The sequence below is a fragment of the Zootoca vivipara genome, chromosome 2, assembly GCF_965207765.1.
Source record: "Zootoca vivipara chromosome 2, rZooViv2.hap1.1, whole genome shotgun sequence".
NCBI lineage: Eukaryota > Metazoa > Chordata > Lepidosauria > Squamata > Lacertidae > Zootoca > Zootoca vivipara.
In genome coordinates, this window is record NC_142584.1 from 114,176,774 (window position 1) to 114,194,395 (window position 17,622).

General features: G+C 49.2%; 1 protein-coding gene across 2 annotated transcripts; it reads right to left on the minus strand.

Annotated features, from left to right (window-relative positions):
- Positions 1 to 3,863: 3,863 nt before the first annotated feature.
- LOC148687103 (uncharacterized) lies at positions 3,864 to 17,355 on the minus strand. 2 transcript variants are annotated; one of them, XM_088663825.1, is made up of 7 exons: positions 17,240 to 17,355; positions 11,990 to 12,786; positions 11,278 to 11,401; positions 10,371 to 10,453; positions 6,911 to 7,037; positions 5,911 to 6,003; positions 3,864 to 5,817 (listed from the first exon to the last, which is right to left on the minus strand). In XM_088663825.1, the coding sequence occupies exons 2-7, from the start codon at positions 12,437 to 12,439 to the stop codon at positions 4,514 to 4,516; spliced, it is 2,181 nt and encodes a 726-aa protein (XP_088519951.1). In that variant the 5' UTR covers positions 12,440 to 12,786; positions 17,240 to 17,355; the 3' UTR covers positions 3,864 to 4,513. The 2 variants fall into 2 exon arrangements, with proteins under 2 accessions (XP_088519951.1, XP_088519952.1); XM_088663826.1 differs by having other exon boundaries at positions 11,990 to 12,801; positions 17,240 to 17,315.
- Between the last annotated feature and the right edge of the window lie 267 nt (positions 17,356 to 17,622).

A 17,622-nucleotide genomic window follows, 5' to 3' on the forward strand; every position in this document is an offset into this window, starting at 1 on the left:
CCTGCCCATGCTTCTGCAAACCTTGCGGCTCCCTGGAGCTTCCCGATAGCTCCCTCTTCTGTCTGGGTGGAACTGTTTTGGCCCCATAACAAACAGCCGCAAGGAGAATTGAGGTTGCTTTCGTTCTGTATCAGGATGGGGAACCTTTCTGGGCAGCCTTTCGAGGGCCACATATCAACAGGAGGCAGCACTAGAGACAAAAGCGAACAGAGCAACAAGTGTAAATGCTGCTGTCACATAATAAGCTAGTTTCTATTCACACTCCCCTCTCTGTCCTCAATCTAGGCAAGCAAAGAGGTGCTATCAGAGTTCAGGGGCACATTCCCGCCAGGGGAAAATGCCCAGGAAGGGTACAAAGCAAGATTATTGAGGGGGTGTGGCCTGGGAAAAGTTCTGAGGGCCAGATAGAGAGAGCCCCGGGGGCCACATTCAGCCTGAGGTTCCCCACTCCTGAGGTCCATGACACTCTGCATTTGCCCACTGTTCTGCATGTTTCATTCCTCCAGGGTTCTCAATTCCCAGGTCTAACTGGAAACCCAGATGGCGTGAAGTGTTTTTGGGGAGAGAGCTTCTGCCCACCACCGACATCTCCTTGTGTGCCAACAGAACAGAGCAACAGGCAGGCCACTTCCCTGCTTCTCTAAGAAGCGATGGAGGGCCCAGACTAAGCTGGGCTCAGATCCTGCAGGGTCCACGGGGAACCGTCCTCAGGTCCCGAGTCGCCAGCTCCGGAGACACAAAGCCAGAGAAGAGATGGATACTGGAGAGCCAGCCATTTCCAAGCTGGAGGCCAGAGCAGAGAAAGGCACGGGAGATGCCTTCCCTATTGTCCAAGTGGAGGCAGATGGGCAATTTCCAAAATGGCCATTGCTGAAACGTGTTAAACGGGAGCAGGATGAGGGGCTGCTACAGCAGAGCTGGCAAGCCCAGTGGAAAGACTTCCTCAGAGTGGTTCAGCCCCACAACTCCAGCACAGAAAGCCCACAGCCGCCATGGGGGGGGGGGGGACACACCAAGTTATCTTTTATCCACAGTTGAGGGTCCCTCTGTGTGGATAAATTGTTGTTGTTGTTGTTTATTTCTACAAGGCAGGTGCAGGGTCTCTCTGGCCTTCCAGTTGTTGGAATTACAAATCCCATCAGCCATTGGCAATCATTGCTGAGGCTGATGGGACTTGTAGTGCAGCAACATCTGGAGGGCCAAAGGTTTCTCCACACCTGCTATGAGATCACCAGGAGGAGCTCTGCTGAATCTAAGTTCCTTCTAGTCCAGTAACTTGTTTTCCCAAAGCGGCCAATCGGATGCCTCTTGAGATGATACCAAGCAGGCTAGAGAGGCACTGCCCTGCTGTTCCACATCTCATATTCAGAGGTACAACTGCTGCTGAAGATGGAGGTTCCATATATCCTTCATGCGGATGGACCATTGATAGCCTCATCCTTCATGGGTTTGCCTGATCCCCTTTTAAAGGTTAGCAGCCATCACCACCTCCTGCAGTACTGTGAAAGACCATGCATGAAGTAGGGACAAAATAAACTTCCATTTGTTAGCTAAAACCTTTGCCTACCTAGAGGAGAGAATTCTCAGGTGAATATGCAATTTTACACCCCATCTGCACTGTACATTTAAAGCACGTGCCATGCCACGTCAATCAGCCATGGCTTCTCAAAAGAATTATGCAAACTGCAGTTTGTTGAGGGTGGCTGGGAAGCAGCAGTTATGTGTTGCTGGCCTCTGCAGCCACAGCAGCCGCTGTGATCCCCCACCTGTTTGACTTCACCCTCGGAGGCGCACTCCATTGTCTCTCAAGACAGGCAGATGCCAACCATTTTAAATACCTGTTGGGCAGCATGTGAGCAGTTGCAATACCTGCATTTTGCACCAACTGATGGGCAAACATTTGGAGGTCCGCATTGGTTTTTCCTCCTTGTGGAAAACCAAACCCAAGCAGATTCTTATGGGTGCTCTCGTTTCGTGGAATGGGTGGCAAACATTTCTATGCCTTCCATGAACTCAGCAACACCGATCCTCGCCAAAGATGCCAAGCCAGTTGCGGCAGGCTTGAAATAGCATCGGCCTTTTTTGCAGGACAGATCCTGTTTACATTCCTCCATTGTGAAAGCTGATGGTTGGTCCCTCTGCCTCTGCTTCCTGTTTTTTAACTGCGGTTCCCCAGTTCAGGTCAGGACACATCCTCTCTCCCCCCCCCATATTAACTGAATGGGTTTCCTGATGGTTTTCGACATACAGCCCAGCTTGTCGTCAAGAACGGGTTGCTGTTTACCAGCGGATGTCCCTAGCAAACCACCCCCTGGACGTGCAGAAACTTCTGTCGCTCCCAATGTTGGTGGACTCCCATCACCCATGGGCCAGTTTCGGTATGTTTAGTTGGAAACTTCAGGCGGCTCTGGCCATCACCTTTCTCCTCCTCAGCCTTTGTGTTGCCCGTGCAGAACGCAGCAGGGAAGAGGATAGGGACTCTATGTGGCCCGCGCGAGCCAATTGTGCGGCCCCCGATGCCACCTGCTCTTACTGGCGTGTCGCAGTGCGGTTGCCCATCTCCAGGTCATTGCGGCGCCAGAAATAGCTTGTGCACATGCGCGGGCCGGAGAACGGGGGAACACGCTCCCATACGCACGCACACAAGCTATTTCTGGTGCCGCACCGGACCTGGAAGTGCACCGGAAATGATGTATGCACATGCGCAGAAGCCATTTCCGGCGCCGCGCCAGAAAAAGCAAGTGTGCGCTCGTATGGGAGCACGTTCTCCCGCCCTACCGGCTCATCGCGCCATCAGCGCCGGAGGAACTGGCCCGAAGCCAGGTAAGTTTGGGGGCCCCTGCACTGGAGGAAGACTGAGGAATGGGAGAGACCTGACACACCACCTGTAGATGCACAAGCCCCCCACCCCCGTGATGTCACGGAGTGGCTGGATGCAGAAAAGTGGTGGGAGGTAGCAACTGGGGAACCCCCAGGGGAAGAAGGCTCAGAGCCTGGGGGTGTGTGGTGGGACAACAATGAGTGGTTGGAAGGAAAAGACTGGGAGGAGGAGGTGTCAGAAACTGAAAAGTTAACAGGGTTTAGTGAGCAGGAAGAGGCTGTGGCAGAGAGCAGTTCAGAACCAGTGGCAGAAGAGGAGCCTGGAGAGGTGAGGGGACCAGAGGCAGAGATTGAGTTAGGCTGGCATCACGTGTGTCTCCTCCTCCTTCTCCTACTACGATAAGTTCCCCTCTCCACTGGTCTCCCAGGACCAGAAGAGGAATGAAGACAGTGGAGCGGTGACAGACAAGGCCCTGGAGTCTCTGATTGCTCTGGAAGGACCTGAGGGAGAAGACTTAAAGAGAGCTGTAGGAAGGCCTTCAGTCCTGCCTCATAGGGGCAAGGCCTACTGGGAAGACTGGGTTTGCCTGGAAAGCTGTTGCTATGGAAGTTGCTGTGCTCACTAGGCCTGAGATGTTTTGTTTATTTGAATGAAGAGTTAACTTCACTGACACCTTGCGAGTTACTGCTGGTCTGTGCCCGACATCCACCTCCTCTTGAGCCTCCGTGATTACCCCCAAGACCCCAAGAGCAGAGACAGGGGGCGGGTCTAAGCCAAAATCTGAGCTAGAAAGCACAAAGCGCCCTTGGCAGGAAGTGGACAGGCACCAGAGTTGTCTCTCTAAATCCTTTCACCTGCCAACATCTCATTTCGAACAGCTACTAGATTTGCACTCGAGTTCTGGGCGTCTGGGGAAATGGGGAATCTAAGTTGGACGGCAGTGGTGGAGACTGGAACAACAACAACCGGACACCTAACCTCAACCACAGATCTTGCAAGAAATGCAGTATTATTTTTATACAGGACCAGGGAGAGGAGAAACTCAGAGGGAAACAAGTTTATCTCGAATGAGATGCAAGCAGATTGAAATTGGTACAAAAATTCAAAAAACTGACCATCTAGTTTCTAGCGCTCTGTCACAACAGAGGCCATGATCGGCCTCCCCAGACGGAGGCAGTATACTAGGTGCTGGGAACTGTGGTTTTGAGAGGGTACCACCTGTGCTCAGGGTCTGCTTGGTGGCTTTACATTGGAGCATCTGGTTGGCCGCTGTGAGATGAAAGTGCTGGACCAGACAGGGCCTCGGCCTGATCCAGAAGGGCTCTTTCTTACGTTCTTAGCAGTTGCTTAAGCACTACATTTATTTTATTCACGAAAACTCGGAACACTCACACTTCCAACTCTATACTGTAGCTCTACCTTGCTTATACTACTAGGATGGGACTGCAGTCTCTGCAGGGGAAAAAAGCCCGGAGAGATCTGGGGAAATGTTACATGCACACGAAACTCTTCTGCTGCACGACCGTATCATAGAAGTGGAAGGTACCAAAAAGGTCATCCAATCTAGCACCTGAAATGCAGGAATCTTCCACCTCTCATTTGCTTGAGCTCGTAACAAGTCATCTAATGTGTCATTCTCTTGTGGGCTGATTGGTGCTTTTATTTTTCTAAATAAAAGTCAAAAAGCCGCCGTTACGTGTTCTCTCTGGCATGAATTTTCCAGTGCCGAATGAGATTTGGACTCTGAGTGAAGCTTTTCCCACATTCGGAGCACTTGTAGGGTTTCTCTCCAGTGTGGAGCCTCTGATGCCTGATAAGATGTGAGCTCTGGTTAAAGCTTTTCCCACACTCGATGCACTTATACGGCTTTTCCCCCGTGTGGATTCTCTGGTGTGTGAAAAGGTTTGTGCTCTGATTGAAGCTCTTCTCACAAATGAAGCATTTATAGAGCTTCTCTCCTGTGTGGATTCTCTGGTGCCTGATAAGGCTTGATTTGTCGCAAAAGCTTTCGCTGCAGTCCGAGCATTTATAAGGTTTCTCCCCTCTGTGGTATCTCTGATGTGTAAGGAGGCTCCAGTTGCGACTGAAGCTCTTTTCACACACTGAGCATTTATATGTTTTTTCTCCTGAGTGGATACCTTGATGTGTCATAAGACCGGATTTGTCTGAAAAGCTATTGCTACAGAATTTGTATGGTTTCTCCTCTAAGTGAATTCTCTGGTGGTTAAAAAGGTTGGAGCTCTTACTGAAGCTTTCTCCACAGTCAAAACATTTATAAGGATCTTCTTCCGCATATATTTCTGGATGTCCAATAAGACTCATGTCATTAGAGATGCTCTTGCTAAAGATTACGGAACTACACAGATCCTTCTCTTCTTTGTGAATTCTCTCACGTGAAACATGCTTAGACTGAACAGAGAAGCCCTTGCTGCTTTTTGAGTGATTACGGGGTTTCTGTGTCATGTGGATTTTCTGGTGAGCAATAAGGTTTGAGCTGCGGCTGAAGCTTTTCCCACAGTTCAAACATTTATAGGGTCTCTCTCCTGTGTGGATTCTCTGATGGGCATTAAGACTCGATTTTTCGCAAAAGCTCTTGCTGCAGTTTGAACAGCTATACAACTTCTCCCCTGTGTGCAGCCTCTGATGTGAAGTGAGTCGCGTCCTTCGGTTGAAGCTCTTTCCACAAACTGCACATTTATAGGGCCTCTCGCCTGTGTGGATTCTCTGATGAGTAACAAGGCTCGATTTGTGACTGAAGATCTGCCCACACACAGCGCACTCGTTCCTCCTCCTTACTTTGCACGGTTCCTTTTGGAACGAGCTTTCGTGGAACTCCACATTGTGCAAATAATGGTATCTGTCCTTCCACTTCACTGCCGGCTTTCCAACCTGCACCTCTGGTCCATCTTCACTCACAAATATCTCTTTCGCACCTTGAGCCTCAGGTCTCTCCGCAGGAGCCTCATAAACTTCATCCTCATTCTCCCTCTTCCAGCCTGAAATAAACAGAGATGCTTGTTTATTTCCTGCTTCTAAGTTGAGAACAATGATGTTATAAGAGAGAAACAAAAGACGAGTCTTTTGCCCACCTTTAAAACTCTCCCCTTTCTCAGTACACTGCTCGATGAACTCTTCCTCTTCCAACTGGCAGATGAGGTCAGGCTTTGGAATCAGCAGAGCTTCTAGGAGATCAAAACATAAAAATCAAACAGCTGGTTATGAAGGGGCTGCAAGAGAGCTTCCAAGCTCTTTCCATCCACATAGGAAGGACTGTTGCTCGGTGCTACGGCATTTACTTTTGTATGTAGAGAGTCCCAGATTCAATTCCTGGTCATAGGTGCCAAGTTCTGGATTGAAAAATCCGGGATCAGCAGCGCTGCGGCACCGGAAGTCGCTTCTACGCACTTCTGGACATGCGTAGAAGCGCCTTCTGGCGCTGCGGACATTTTGGATATGGGCACAGCGGCATCGGAAGTCGCTTCTATGCATGTCCGGAAGTGCGTAGAAGCCACTTCTGGCGCTGCGGACATTTTGGAAATGGGCACAGCGGCATCAGAAGTCGCTTCTACGCGTGTCCGGAAGTGCGTAGAAGCGACTTCCGGTGCCGGCGCGGCACCAGAAGAACATGGCCACTGGCAGGAGCTCCGTAATCTAGGGGAATACAGGGTATTTTGCCATTAGGGACACCTGCGGGAAACGGTAAGAAAATACGGGGGTTTCCCAGGGAAAACGGGGTACTTGGCAGCTATGTTCCTGGTACCCCCAGGTATGTCTGGGAGAGATTCACCGGCCTGAAACCCCGGAGAGAGACTGCTAGTCAGGCCACATTCACACCTCACATTTAAAAGCACTATCATGCCACTTTAAATGATCATGGCTTCCCCCAAGGAATTCTGGGAGATGGTGTTTGATAAGGCTGCTGGGAGTGGTTAGGAAGCCCCTTATTCTCATCATAGAGTGACAATTACAGAGTGGTTTACCTGATTTGGCAGGGGCTGGCTGGGGTGAGGGAAGTTGGAGTCCAACAACATCCGGAGGACCAAAGGTTCCCCCCGCCCCCGCCTCATATATGGCCAAAGGTGTCCTTACCTAGAGAGGCCACCATCCCGTAATTCTGCAACATAACCTCCCGGTACAATGCTCTCTGGCCTGGATCCAGCAGGGCCCACTCCTCCTCTGTGAAATTCACAGCCACCTCCTCGAAAACCACTGGCTCCTGAAACACATACAAAACTATTTTCTTTTTCTTTTTTTAATTTTATTTATGCTTTTCAGGTTTATACATTTCAATAATTTTACAATCATTTTAACATTTCAAAACTCATCTCCCCCCCCTTCTTAAATTTATTTTCAATATCTTCTGCATATCCAAATTAACTTAATTTGCTCATTTATTCATCTACTTTAAATGCATACCCAAATAAAAATGCAGGTTATTACAATAATCCTGCCAATGCTCTTAAAAGGTAAAGGTAAAGGGGCCCCTGAGCATCAGGTCCAGTCGTGTCTGACTCTGGGGTTTCGGCGCTCATCTCCCTCTATAGGCCAAGGGAGCCGGCGTTTGTCCGCAGACAGCTTCCGGGTCATGTGGCCAGCATGACAAAGCTGTTTCTGGCAAACCAGAGCAGCGAACGGAAACGCCGTTTACCTTCCCGCCAGAGCGGTCCCTATTTATCTACTTCAGTGTTTCTCAACCTTTTTTGGGCCACGGCACACTTGTTCCGTGAAAAAAATCACGAGGCACACCACCATTAAAAAAGTTTAAAAAATTAACTCTTTGCCGCCCTATATTATAATTATGACTGTAAGAAACACTTGCCAAATATTGCTTTCCGGCGGGTCAAGCTCATTGCGGCCACGGGCAGGGTGGGAGAAAGCGAGGCAAAGATGGGGGTGTGGGATAAAAGGAAGGAGGGAAGAGGGGAGCGCTTAGTGTTGGGAGAATGGCAGCTGGGCTGGAAGAGCGGCGGCGGCGCCTGCGCGCGCTCCCTCCTCGCGCGCTCTAGCTCTCCGCTGCCGGGTTGGCGCCTCGCAGTTCGCGAGCCGCTACCTGCGCGCGCGCCCCCGCGCGCCTGCCTCACCTTGCCGCGACTTGGCCAACTTTTCTGCCCACCAGCTCTTGCCTGCGCTCCTCCTTCCCCCCGCCCCCTCTCCCCCCTCCCACTCTCGGCGGCGGATCCCTTTACCTTGGGAGAGGAGGGAGCCTGGGCGCTGTACGGCGGCGCTGCTCTCTCTCGGGGGGGGGGTTCAGCAGCCGTAAAGCGGCGTGAGAGAGAAGCGGGCGGCTTTCCCTCGGTCTCCCTCCCAAAATTTATTTGCAAAAAAAAAAAGGGGAGGCTCTGGCCGGCTTCCTGCAGCTAGAGCGAAAGGGGACCACGATGCTGCAAAATCGCCCTTCTCACGTCACGGCACACCAGCCAGCGTCCCGCGGCACAGTAGTGTGCCGGGCAACAGCGGTTGAGAAACGCTGATCTACTTGCACTTTGATGTGCTTTCGAACTGCTAGGTTGGCAGGAACTGGGACCGGGCAACGGGAGCTCACCCCATTGCAGAGATTCGAACCGCCGACCTTCTGATCAGCAAGCCCTAGACTCTGTGGTTTAACCCACAGCGCCACCTGGGTCAATGCTCTTATTACCAATGCTCTTATTGTTTACAATTTACAATGCTCTTATTGTTTACAATTAATCTGTAAATATTCAATAAACCATTTCCATTCTTTTACAAAAAGTTTGTTGTCTTGATTTCTTATTCTTCCGGTAAGTTTTGCCAATTCTGCTTATTCAGTAAGTTTTATTCTTCCTTTACTGGGACTTCTGCTTCTTTCCATTCGGGGGCAAGTAACATTCTTGCCGCTGTAGTAGCATACATGAATAAGTTTCTATACAAAATAAAAAAATTCCTTCAGTAGCACCTTAAAGACCAACTAAGTTGGTCTTTAAGGTGCTACTGAAGGAATTTTTTTATTTTGCTTCGACTCAGACCAACACGGCTACCTACCTGTAACAAGTTTCTATACAGTTTCTATACAAGTTTCTATACAGTTTCTATACAGTATATACTATACAGTTTGGGTAGTTCTGGCCTTATAATACAAAACTATTTTCTAACCTATCATCCCAGAAAAGAGGGTGACGATTGCTCTCCTTCCATCACACACCCAAAGGAGACAATAGGAACGGGTGGTTGTTTTCTCTCTGAGTATATGCAGCAAAGATGGAGAATGTGCAGGTGCCGTTGGACTTCCTGTTCCTCATCAGGCAATGGTGTTTCCTGCCTTGCCCCACCTAGCCTTTCCCAGACTATGACTTTGAGAGTAGCAGCAGCAGTAGCTGGCAACAGAGGAGTTAAGGGATATTTTTGAAAAAAATAGTTTTATAAGTTGTGCTTCTTTGTTTCTCAGCTTGATTATTTTACATGGTTTTGTATGTTTTGTGGTATTTTATATAATTTGCTGTTACTTTTATTGATTGGTAATTCTTTATTGTGGTTGAACTGTTTATTATTTCCTGATGTTTAATTTGACTATTTATTAGATTCTGATGGATTGCTGAATGTTGCTTTGTTTGATATAAGTTGTTTATTTTAAAGTTATTGTGATTTTTATATTGGATCAGACTGTTACTATTAATGTTTGATGTTTTATTGTGTTTTTATGTCTTAGAAGTTGCCCAGAGCGAAATATTACATCATCATCATCATCATCATCATCATCATCATCATCATTATTACCATCAGTCACCCAGCCAGCACAGCCAACTGTCAGGCATAATGGGTGTTGCACTGCAGCGATACCTAGAGGGCAACAGTTCCCCATCCCTCTTCTGCAAGGTTCAAAGGTTCATACCATCAAAATGCGCTGAACTCAAAGCTTTCCCCGTGGGTGGCTTTGAGGGCTTTGAACAGGAGTAGGGAACCTCCTGGGAGGCCAAATGCACCCCCTCTCCCAGCCTCTTTACTGTACACAGGTTTAAGAGTTGCATTTGCTGCTCCGCCTACTTTTGCCTCTGGCCCCGCCCACTGCTAGCCTGATAGGCTGCCCAGAACGGAATGTGGCCCTCAGGCTTAAAATTGCACACACACACACACACAATCCTTGATCTTGAAGAGTGAGAAGGAGGGGAATTGAGAGAGGTTCTTTTGTGGAATTGTGACAATAGAAGATTCCACCTAAACGTTAGGAAGAACTTCCTGACAGTAAGAGCTGTTCGGCAGTGGAATTTGCTACCAAGGAGTGTGGTGGAGTCTCCTTCTTTGGAGGTCTTTAAGTAGAGGCTTGACAGGCATATGTCAAGAATGCTTTGATGGTGTTTCCTGCTTGGCAGGGGGTTGGACTGGATGGCCCTTGTGGTCTCTTCCAACTCTATGATTCTATATAATCATATTCTTTAGGGAATTGTGAGAATTCTTATTTGGGGTGTTAACGATGGTATTTTGTGACCGACGACGAGTTATTGTGCCACCCTTCCTCCCAAAGAAGCCCAGAGATATATAAGAAGGTGGCATCCCATTTGTCCAAAATATGTCTCCCCAACGGGCTTTCTCCTACCTGAGCTGGCTGGATGGTGGCTTTCCCCCCTCCAGCAGAAAAGGGAGAAGATTCAGAATGTGCCTCAGGTGCCATTTCACTGTCTGTGAATGAAACGGAGGTAGAGTCAGAAGCAGAGGGCCAAACAAAGATTTAAAATCAGCCTTCTAGCCAATCAGGATAATTTTTTAAAATCAGCCTCCTAGCCAATCGGGATCTAATTTTTCATCTGCCTCCTAGCCAATCAATCAGGGTTTATTTTTTTAATCAGTTTCCTAGCCTAGGGTGGAACTGAAGATGCAAAACAAAACAAAACAGCACATTATAAAGTGTCGCACCCTGGTCGATCATGTTATCGCATGTGTTGTTGTTTAGTCGTTTAGTCGTGTCCGACTCTTCGTGACCCCATGGACCATAGCACGCCAGGCACTCCTGTCTTGCACTGCCTCCCGTAGTTTGGTCAAACTCATGTTCGTAGCTTCGAGAACACTGTCCAACCATCTTGTCCTCTGTCGTCCCCTTCTCCTAGTGCCCTCAATCTTTCCCAACATCAGGGTCTTTTCCAAGGATTCTTCTCTTCTCATGAGGTGGCCAAAGTATTGGAGCCTCAGCTTCACGATCTGTCCTTCCAGGGAGCACTCAGGGCTGATTTCCTTAAGAATTGATAGGTTTGATCTTCTAGCAGTCCATGGGACTCTCAAGAGTCTCCTCCAGCACCATAATTCAAAAGCATCAATTCTTCGGCGATCAGCCTTCTTTATGGTCCAGCTCTCACTTCCATACATCACTACTGGGAAAACCATAGCTTTAACTATACGGACCTTTGTCGGCAAGGTGATGTCTCTGCTTTTTAAGATGCTGTTATCGCATGTAGTATTGCCCAAACGAGCTCTCACCACCTCCCCCAACACTAAATGCAGGATTTTACCTTTATCTCTGTGGAATTTCATTGTGCTGGTTTTGGCTCCACGTCCCGGCCTTTCAAAGCCGTCCGACAGAACCTTCTTTGCATCAGATAAAGGGCCAACCACCTCTATGAATGGCTCCTGGACCTAAAATAGGAGAGAGGATTAAGGGCATCAGAATATGTTCTTAATGGATGGCCATCTGTCATGGATGCTTAACCTGAGATTCCTGCAGAGCATGGGGTTGGACTATATAACCTTTGGGGTCCCTTTCAACTCTATGATTCCCCCTTTCCTACACCTTTCTCAGCTCCTTCATATTTATTTATTTAAAATTTACTGTATTTAGTTTTTCAGATTTTGAAATTTGCAAACAGTTATCAAACAATCAACGTAAAAAGAGGATTCTGAAGAATCTCCTGGACGTCCCTCCTCCCCTCTGTGGGTCCTTGTCTTCCTCCTGCATATTGTCTATTAATCCATCATTTATTTATTTTAAATGGGTGACCAACAGAACAAAGCAACTTCCTTGGAGGAGAAAAAACAGCAACCTTAAGCCAAGCTAATAAGCAGTGCTGTTGTTAGAACTGAAATGGGATAGCCACCCCCCCACCCCCAGGTACTACCAGACTGCATGCTGGCTCCAACGGCACCAGAAAGGCTGGAGCTTCCTCAGCCCTGGTGTACAATTCCTTCATGCCCACAGCATGAACCACCAAAATGTAACCTGCTCACCGTTTGCCCTCTGTCCTCCTGCTGCTTCAGTAGAAAACCTTCCGCCAGGGTTACGGCCTGGACACAGCTCCCTGGGCGGCCTCCCCTGACCCACCTCTCCATCTCCGGGGGCAGGACAGCCAGGAACTTCTCCAGGACCACCAGCTCCAACATCTCTTCCTTGGTGAGTCTCTTGGGCCTCAGCCACCGGCAGCAAAGGTACAGGAGCCGGCTGCAAACCTCGTGGGGGCCAATGGCCTCTTGGTACCTGAACTGCCTGAACTCGGCACCGGAATTCGGAGCGTCTCGATTCAAGATCTCTGGAGCAGTTTTTCTGCAGGTTTCCACGCCACACCCAGCCCGAGCGCTTTCAGTCCTCCTCCTCTCTGCTTTGAGGGCAGCTGAATCTTGCAGAGCCTCCTCGGACTCCAGCCCCGCAGCCAAAAGATCACCTCGCTTTACGGCAGCCATGTTCTCTCTCTCTCTCAGGACTGGCAATGGGGCTCAGTCCCACGATTCAACAGCATTTGCTCTAGCCAAGCAATATACAGTGGTACCTTGGGTTAAGAACTTAATTCGTTCAGGAGGTCCGTTCTTAACCTGAAACTGTTAACCTCAAGGTACCACTTTAGCTAATGGGGCCTCCCACTGCTGCTGTACCGCCGGCGTGCGATTTCTGTTCTCATCCTGAAGCAAAGTTCTTAACTTGAGGTACTATTTCTAGGTTAGCGGAGTCTGTAACCTGAAGCGTCTGTAACCTGAAGCCTCTGTAACCCGAGGTACCACTGTATCCGGTTACCGAGAGGATATTCTTCTCCCTATGGAAACAGAAGCTGAATAATAATAAAAATGGGTAAAGGACCCCTGGACGGTTAAGTCCAGTCAAAGCGACTTATGGGGTTGCGGCGCTCATCTCGCTTTCAGGCCAAGGGAGCCGGCATTTGTCCATAGACAGCTTTCCGGGTCATGTGGCCAACATGACTAAACCGCTTCTGGCGCAATGGGACACTGTGACAGAAACCAGAATGCACGGAAATGCTGTTTACTTTCCCACTGCAGCTGAGGTACCTATTTATCTACTTGCACTTGTGTGCTTTCGAACTGCTAGGTTGGCAGGAGCTGGGACACAGAAACGGGAGCTCACTCCATTGTGGGGATTTGAACCTCCGACCTGATCAGCAAGCCCAAGAGGCTTTGTGGTTTAGACCACAGCACCACCCGCATCCCAGAAGCTGTTTACTGTACCGAGTCTCAGTTTACCCTAAGAAATTGGAGGCATGGGAATGGTGTGGGGAGAGAGGAGCCGAGCTCTGCTCTCCTAAAAAATGACTAAGGACCCAAACCTTCACGTAGGTTGAGAGACACAAGACAAAGCACCTGTGTCTCTGCTTAGGCCAGGGGTTCCCAACAAAATTTTCTCGAGGACCCCTCATCGAGCCGCTATTGTGACAAGGACCCCCATTAATTCCTAATCCTAAAATTAAAAAGTGAGAGCCAAATTTAGAGTCTTTTTTATACGTTTTTTACAGTTACAACAGAGTACTCCATCAGTATACAGTTAGTTTTAATTTTCAGTTCTTAATGAGATGAGTTAAATCTGTCCTTTGAGTTCATTATTTCTGAAATATTAGGTTCCAAACTTGAAACTTTCACTCTGAAATCTGACTGCAAATCTCTACCTGCCTACTAGTCAGCAGAAAATAACTTTTGGCTCCATTAGCACCTTTTTATTAAACAATTTTGGCTGAGTGAAACATATCCAGCGCCGTGGTGCGAAGATCCCTCCGGCGCGCCCCCCCCCCAAAAAAAATTCCCAAGAATTGACAACCTTTTTTAGGCAGGGGACCCCCAAAGTTGTTGACCATTTTTAGGAAAGGTTCCCCAGAAAAGAAGCTGACAAGAAGCTGCGGGTGGAAATTAGCAAATGCTAAGGAAAGAAGGGGTGAAAGAGATAGGGAGGGAGGGAGGGAGGGAGGGAGGAAGGAGTCAGAGAAAGAAAGAGAGGGAGGGAGGGAGAGCCGTGCACAGCGCCCAAGCGGCTCTTGCTTTTCTTGCTGGTACAGCGAGCTGGGAGAAGGGACGGACTGACAGGAGCTCCCGTCCACCACCACCCCTCCCAGCTCGCAGCAAAGCAAGCGGAGCAGGCTTGGTAACTGGCAGCGGGGGGGGGGGGGAATGGGGCATCCCAAAAGTGCTCCTCCTGCCTTCCGTGCCTGCGTTCCAACGGAAGGCAGGCAGGGAAGGCAGGCGGCTCAGCCCGGGAGAGGCTGTTGCTTTTGCAAGCAGAGCTACAGCCTCTTCGGGGCTAGAGCGCCTGCGTTCCGTGGGCTCCTCTAAAGCAATTACTTCGCTTGCTTTAAGGAGAGCCAACAGAAGGCAGGCAGGCGGCTCAGCCCGGGAGAGGCTGTTGCTTTTGCAAGCAAGGTGACAGCCTCTTCGGGGCTAGAGCGCCTGCATTCCGTGGGCTTCTCCCACCCAGTCACCCCTCTGTGCAAAGGGGGCTGATTTGTAAGGCGCCCGCACTGCTCCCTCACTGACAGAGGGGGTAAGACCACCACCCCAAAAAACAGTGGCCCCCTCTCTCTCTGGGGGTGGGGGTGGGCGGTGGAATGGGGTGGGGGAGGGGAAGGCGCAGCTGCCGAGGTGAAGAGGTGACCTCGCACCCGCTTCAAAGCCTCCCACCGGGTCCTGAATTGAGGGAGCAGGGGCGCCCAGCAGCGAGTCCGCCGCCCTCCGCCGACTCGGGAGTCTCATTGGGTCTCCTCGGAGGAGGCGGAGCCACGCCAAAAACTCCACAGAACAGTGTCTGAAGCTGCTGGCCACAGGCAGGGAGAGGGCGGGAAGGAGGCAAGCGAGCTCTGGGGCTTTCGGCGTGGCGCCTCCTCCTCTGAGGAGACCCAAGGAGACTCCCGAGTCGGCGGAGCGGATTGCTAGGGGCGCCACGCCGCGGCAGCAGTGCGTGGTGATCCCGCTGCGCGCGCGCTGCTCAGTACGCGCATCTTGGGGAGGTGATCTTGCGGACCCCTCTGGCATAGCTCGCGGACCCCTGGGGGTCCGCGGACCACTTGTTGGGAACCACTGGCTTAGGCTTCTGAAAAATTGGGGAAAGGCCTTATCTTACTGGCAGAGTATCTGCTTTGCATCTGGAAGATTCCAGATTCAATCCCTGGCTTCTCCAGGTGGGGCTGAGAAGAAGAGACTCCCACTTCAAATGCTGGAGAGCAACTGTCAGCCAGTGTCAACAGTTCCAAGCTACGTAGAAACCAGGCAGTTTCCTTTACTTCTTAAGCGGAGATGTGTTGTAGGAGTTATTATTCATTGTACCAGAATTTAGATCACACCCTTCCTCCAAACATCTCAGTGTTTCATACTGTCAGGAGCAAACTGGCTATAAATCACAGCATTCAATTTGAAGTTAACACTTTACAGTCAAACCTCGGTTGTCGAACGTAATTCGTTCCGGAAGCCCATTTGGCTTCCAAAATGTTAGATAATTGAGGCGTGTTTTCTGATTGGTTGCAAGAGCTTCCTGCACTCAAGTGGAAGCTGTGTCGGATGTTTGGCTTCCGAAAAACATTCAAAAACCGCGGCATTTACTTCCGGGTTTTCGGCGTTTGAGAGCCGAAACGTTCCAAAACGGAGCCATTCGGGAACTGAGGTTTGACTTGTATTAGAAAGAGCATGATCTGCACAGACTGGGCCAAATATCAGGCTTAAAGAGCCCAGCAGCTCATCCCTGTTAGGCCTTGCACCTGACTGAAAGTCCCTGCCCCACCACAGCTGTCCAAGTCCCCTCCTCTCCAGGGCTTTTTCCAAGCAAATGGAGACTTTGCCTGCATGAAGCCAACCTCTCCTCCACCCTTTTCATGCCTCTTCTGGTTCTGGGAGACAAGGGGGATGGAAGCTTGTCACACCAGGAGGAGGAGAAAACCTATGACTCCTCACCAGCCTGACCCATCTCTGCCTCTTGGCCTTCCTCATCCCACTCTCCTGCTTCAGCTTCTGCCTCTAATTCTGGGCTTCTCTCTGCCACAGACTCTCCATGCTGATTAAACCCTGTTACTTCTTCGCTTCTGACACCCAGTCTTCTTCCTCTGACCACCATTCCTCTGCATCCAACCAGTCTGTGACACATACATATAGGGTAGGATCCAGACTTGAGGTTCAGTCAGTTCCCAATGAAACCAACTGGACTAAAGCCATTACTAACTTTTCACAATGATTTTAAGCAGCCTAAGCATAACTGATCCAAGTCTACAACTCAAAGTTCCTCCGCCTTTTAAAAATTCTCACGACGTCCTTGAAAAGTAGACTAGACTGAGAGATAGTGACTGGCTCATAGTCACACAGTAACACTTGCAGGTGAGGGGATTTGAACTAGGATCGTACCTGTCCCACTCCAACCACTACACCACGCTGCCTCTCAGTTTAATAGCTGAGTGGTTAACATAAAGAGTTCTGTGGAACTCAAAAGCTTGCTTACTAATTGGTGACAATTGCAGTACAATCGCCCTAACTGCAAATCATAGCATGCACCAAACAGCAATTACATAAAACAAGGCATCAATGATTTGAAGAGAGGGAGTCGGAATTCATAAACATAATCTGCCAGACCTCTGAATCTCCTGAACAACTTATTTGCAACACTGTCTAGCTCTCTCTTTCCAATCTTTCTTGCAGCCAGAGCATAAATTGCCACTCCACGCGTCACAAATCTGCCAGTGTCACACAAACAGAATAAACTGTTTCTGCTTCCCGGAGTCAGCAAACGTTTCAGGAATTGGTCTCTTGGATAACCCTACATTTAAAGTATGCTTCACTCCCTGTCCGCCCCCCCCCCCGAACCCTGAGAACTGTAGTTTGCAAAGGGTGCTGAGAATTATAGAATCATGTGTGTGTGTGTGGGGGGGGGGGTCAGACTAGTTCCTATTATTCTTTTGTGGGGGGCGGGGCGGAATGGGATTTAAACATCCTTTAATTGCATGGTGTGTACACAGTCTTAAATCCCAATGAATTAATGGGATTTTATTCCCAGGTAAATGCAAGCAGGACTGTAGCCTTCTCTGCTCTCAGTAAAGGTGCATTTATTACTACCATTACTTTTAGATATTTTCCCCACCCTCTCAATAGACCAACCCGCAAATTCTTTAAATATATAAGTGTGTGTGTGACAATCATTTCTATAAATATGAAATCTGGTCTGCAATTTCCCCCCCTGCTACGCCAGCTCTCCATTTCACCCTTTTCACCCCAAATGCATTTTGCACTCACCTCTTTCCAGGAGAAATTCCAAAGCTCACCCACCCGACTTTTTTTTTTTTTTTTGCAAAGGTAGAGCGAGGAGGAATAGGCAAGGTTGGCCGGAAGTGCCTCCAGCAACGAATCAACCTCTCCTCCTGAAGAGACCCTCTAGGAATGCAGCACTCGGTCAGATTAACCCTTAACATGTTAGGAGGGTGGGAACCCACCACCCTGGAAAAGTGGCATCTGACTTTTTTTTGCCTTTTAAGTTTACAAGAAACATTTTTATAAAAAAAAATGGGAAAGGCTATTAAAAACTCAGAGAGCGGAAGTTTAGGATTTGCAGTCAGACTCAGGTGTGTGAAAAAGGTAATTGAAACCATATTCAATAACAGCGCAATCCTTTGCACAAA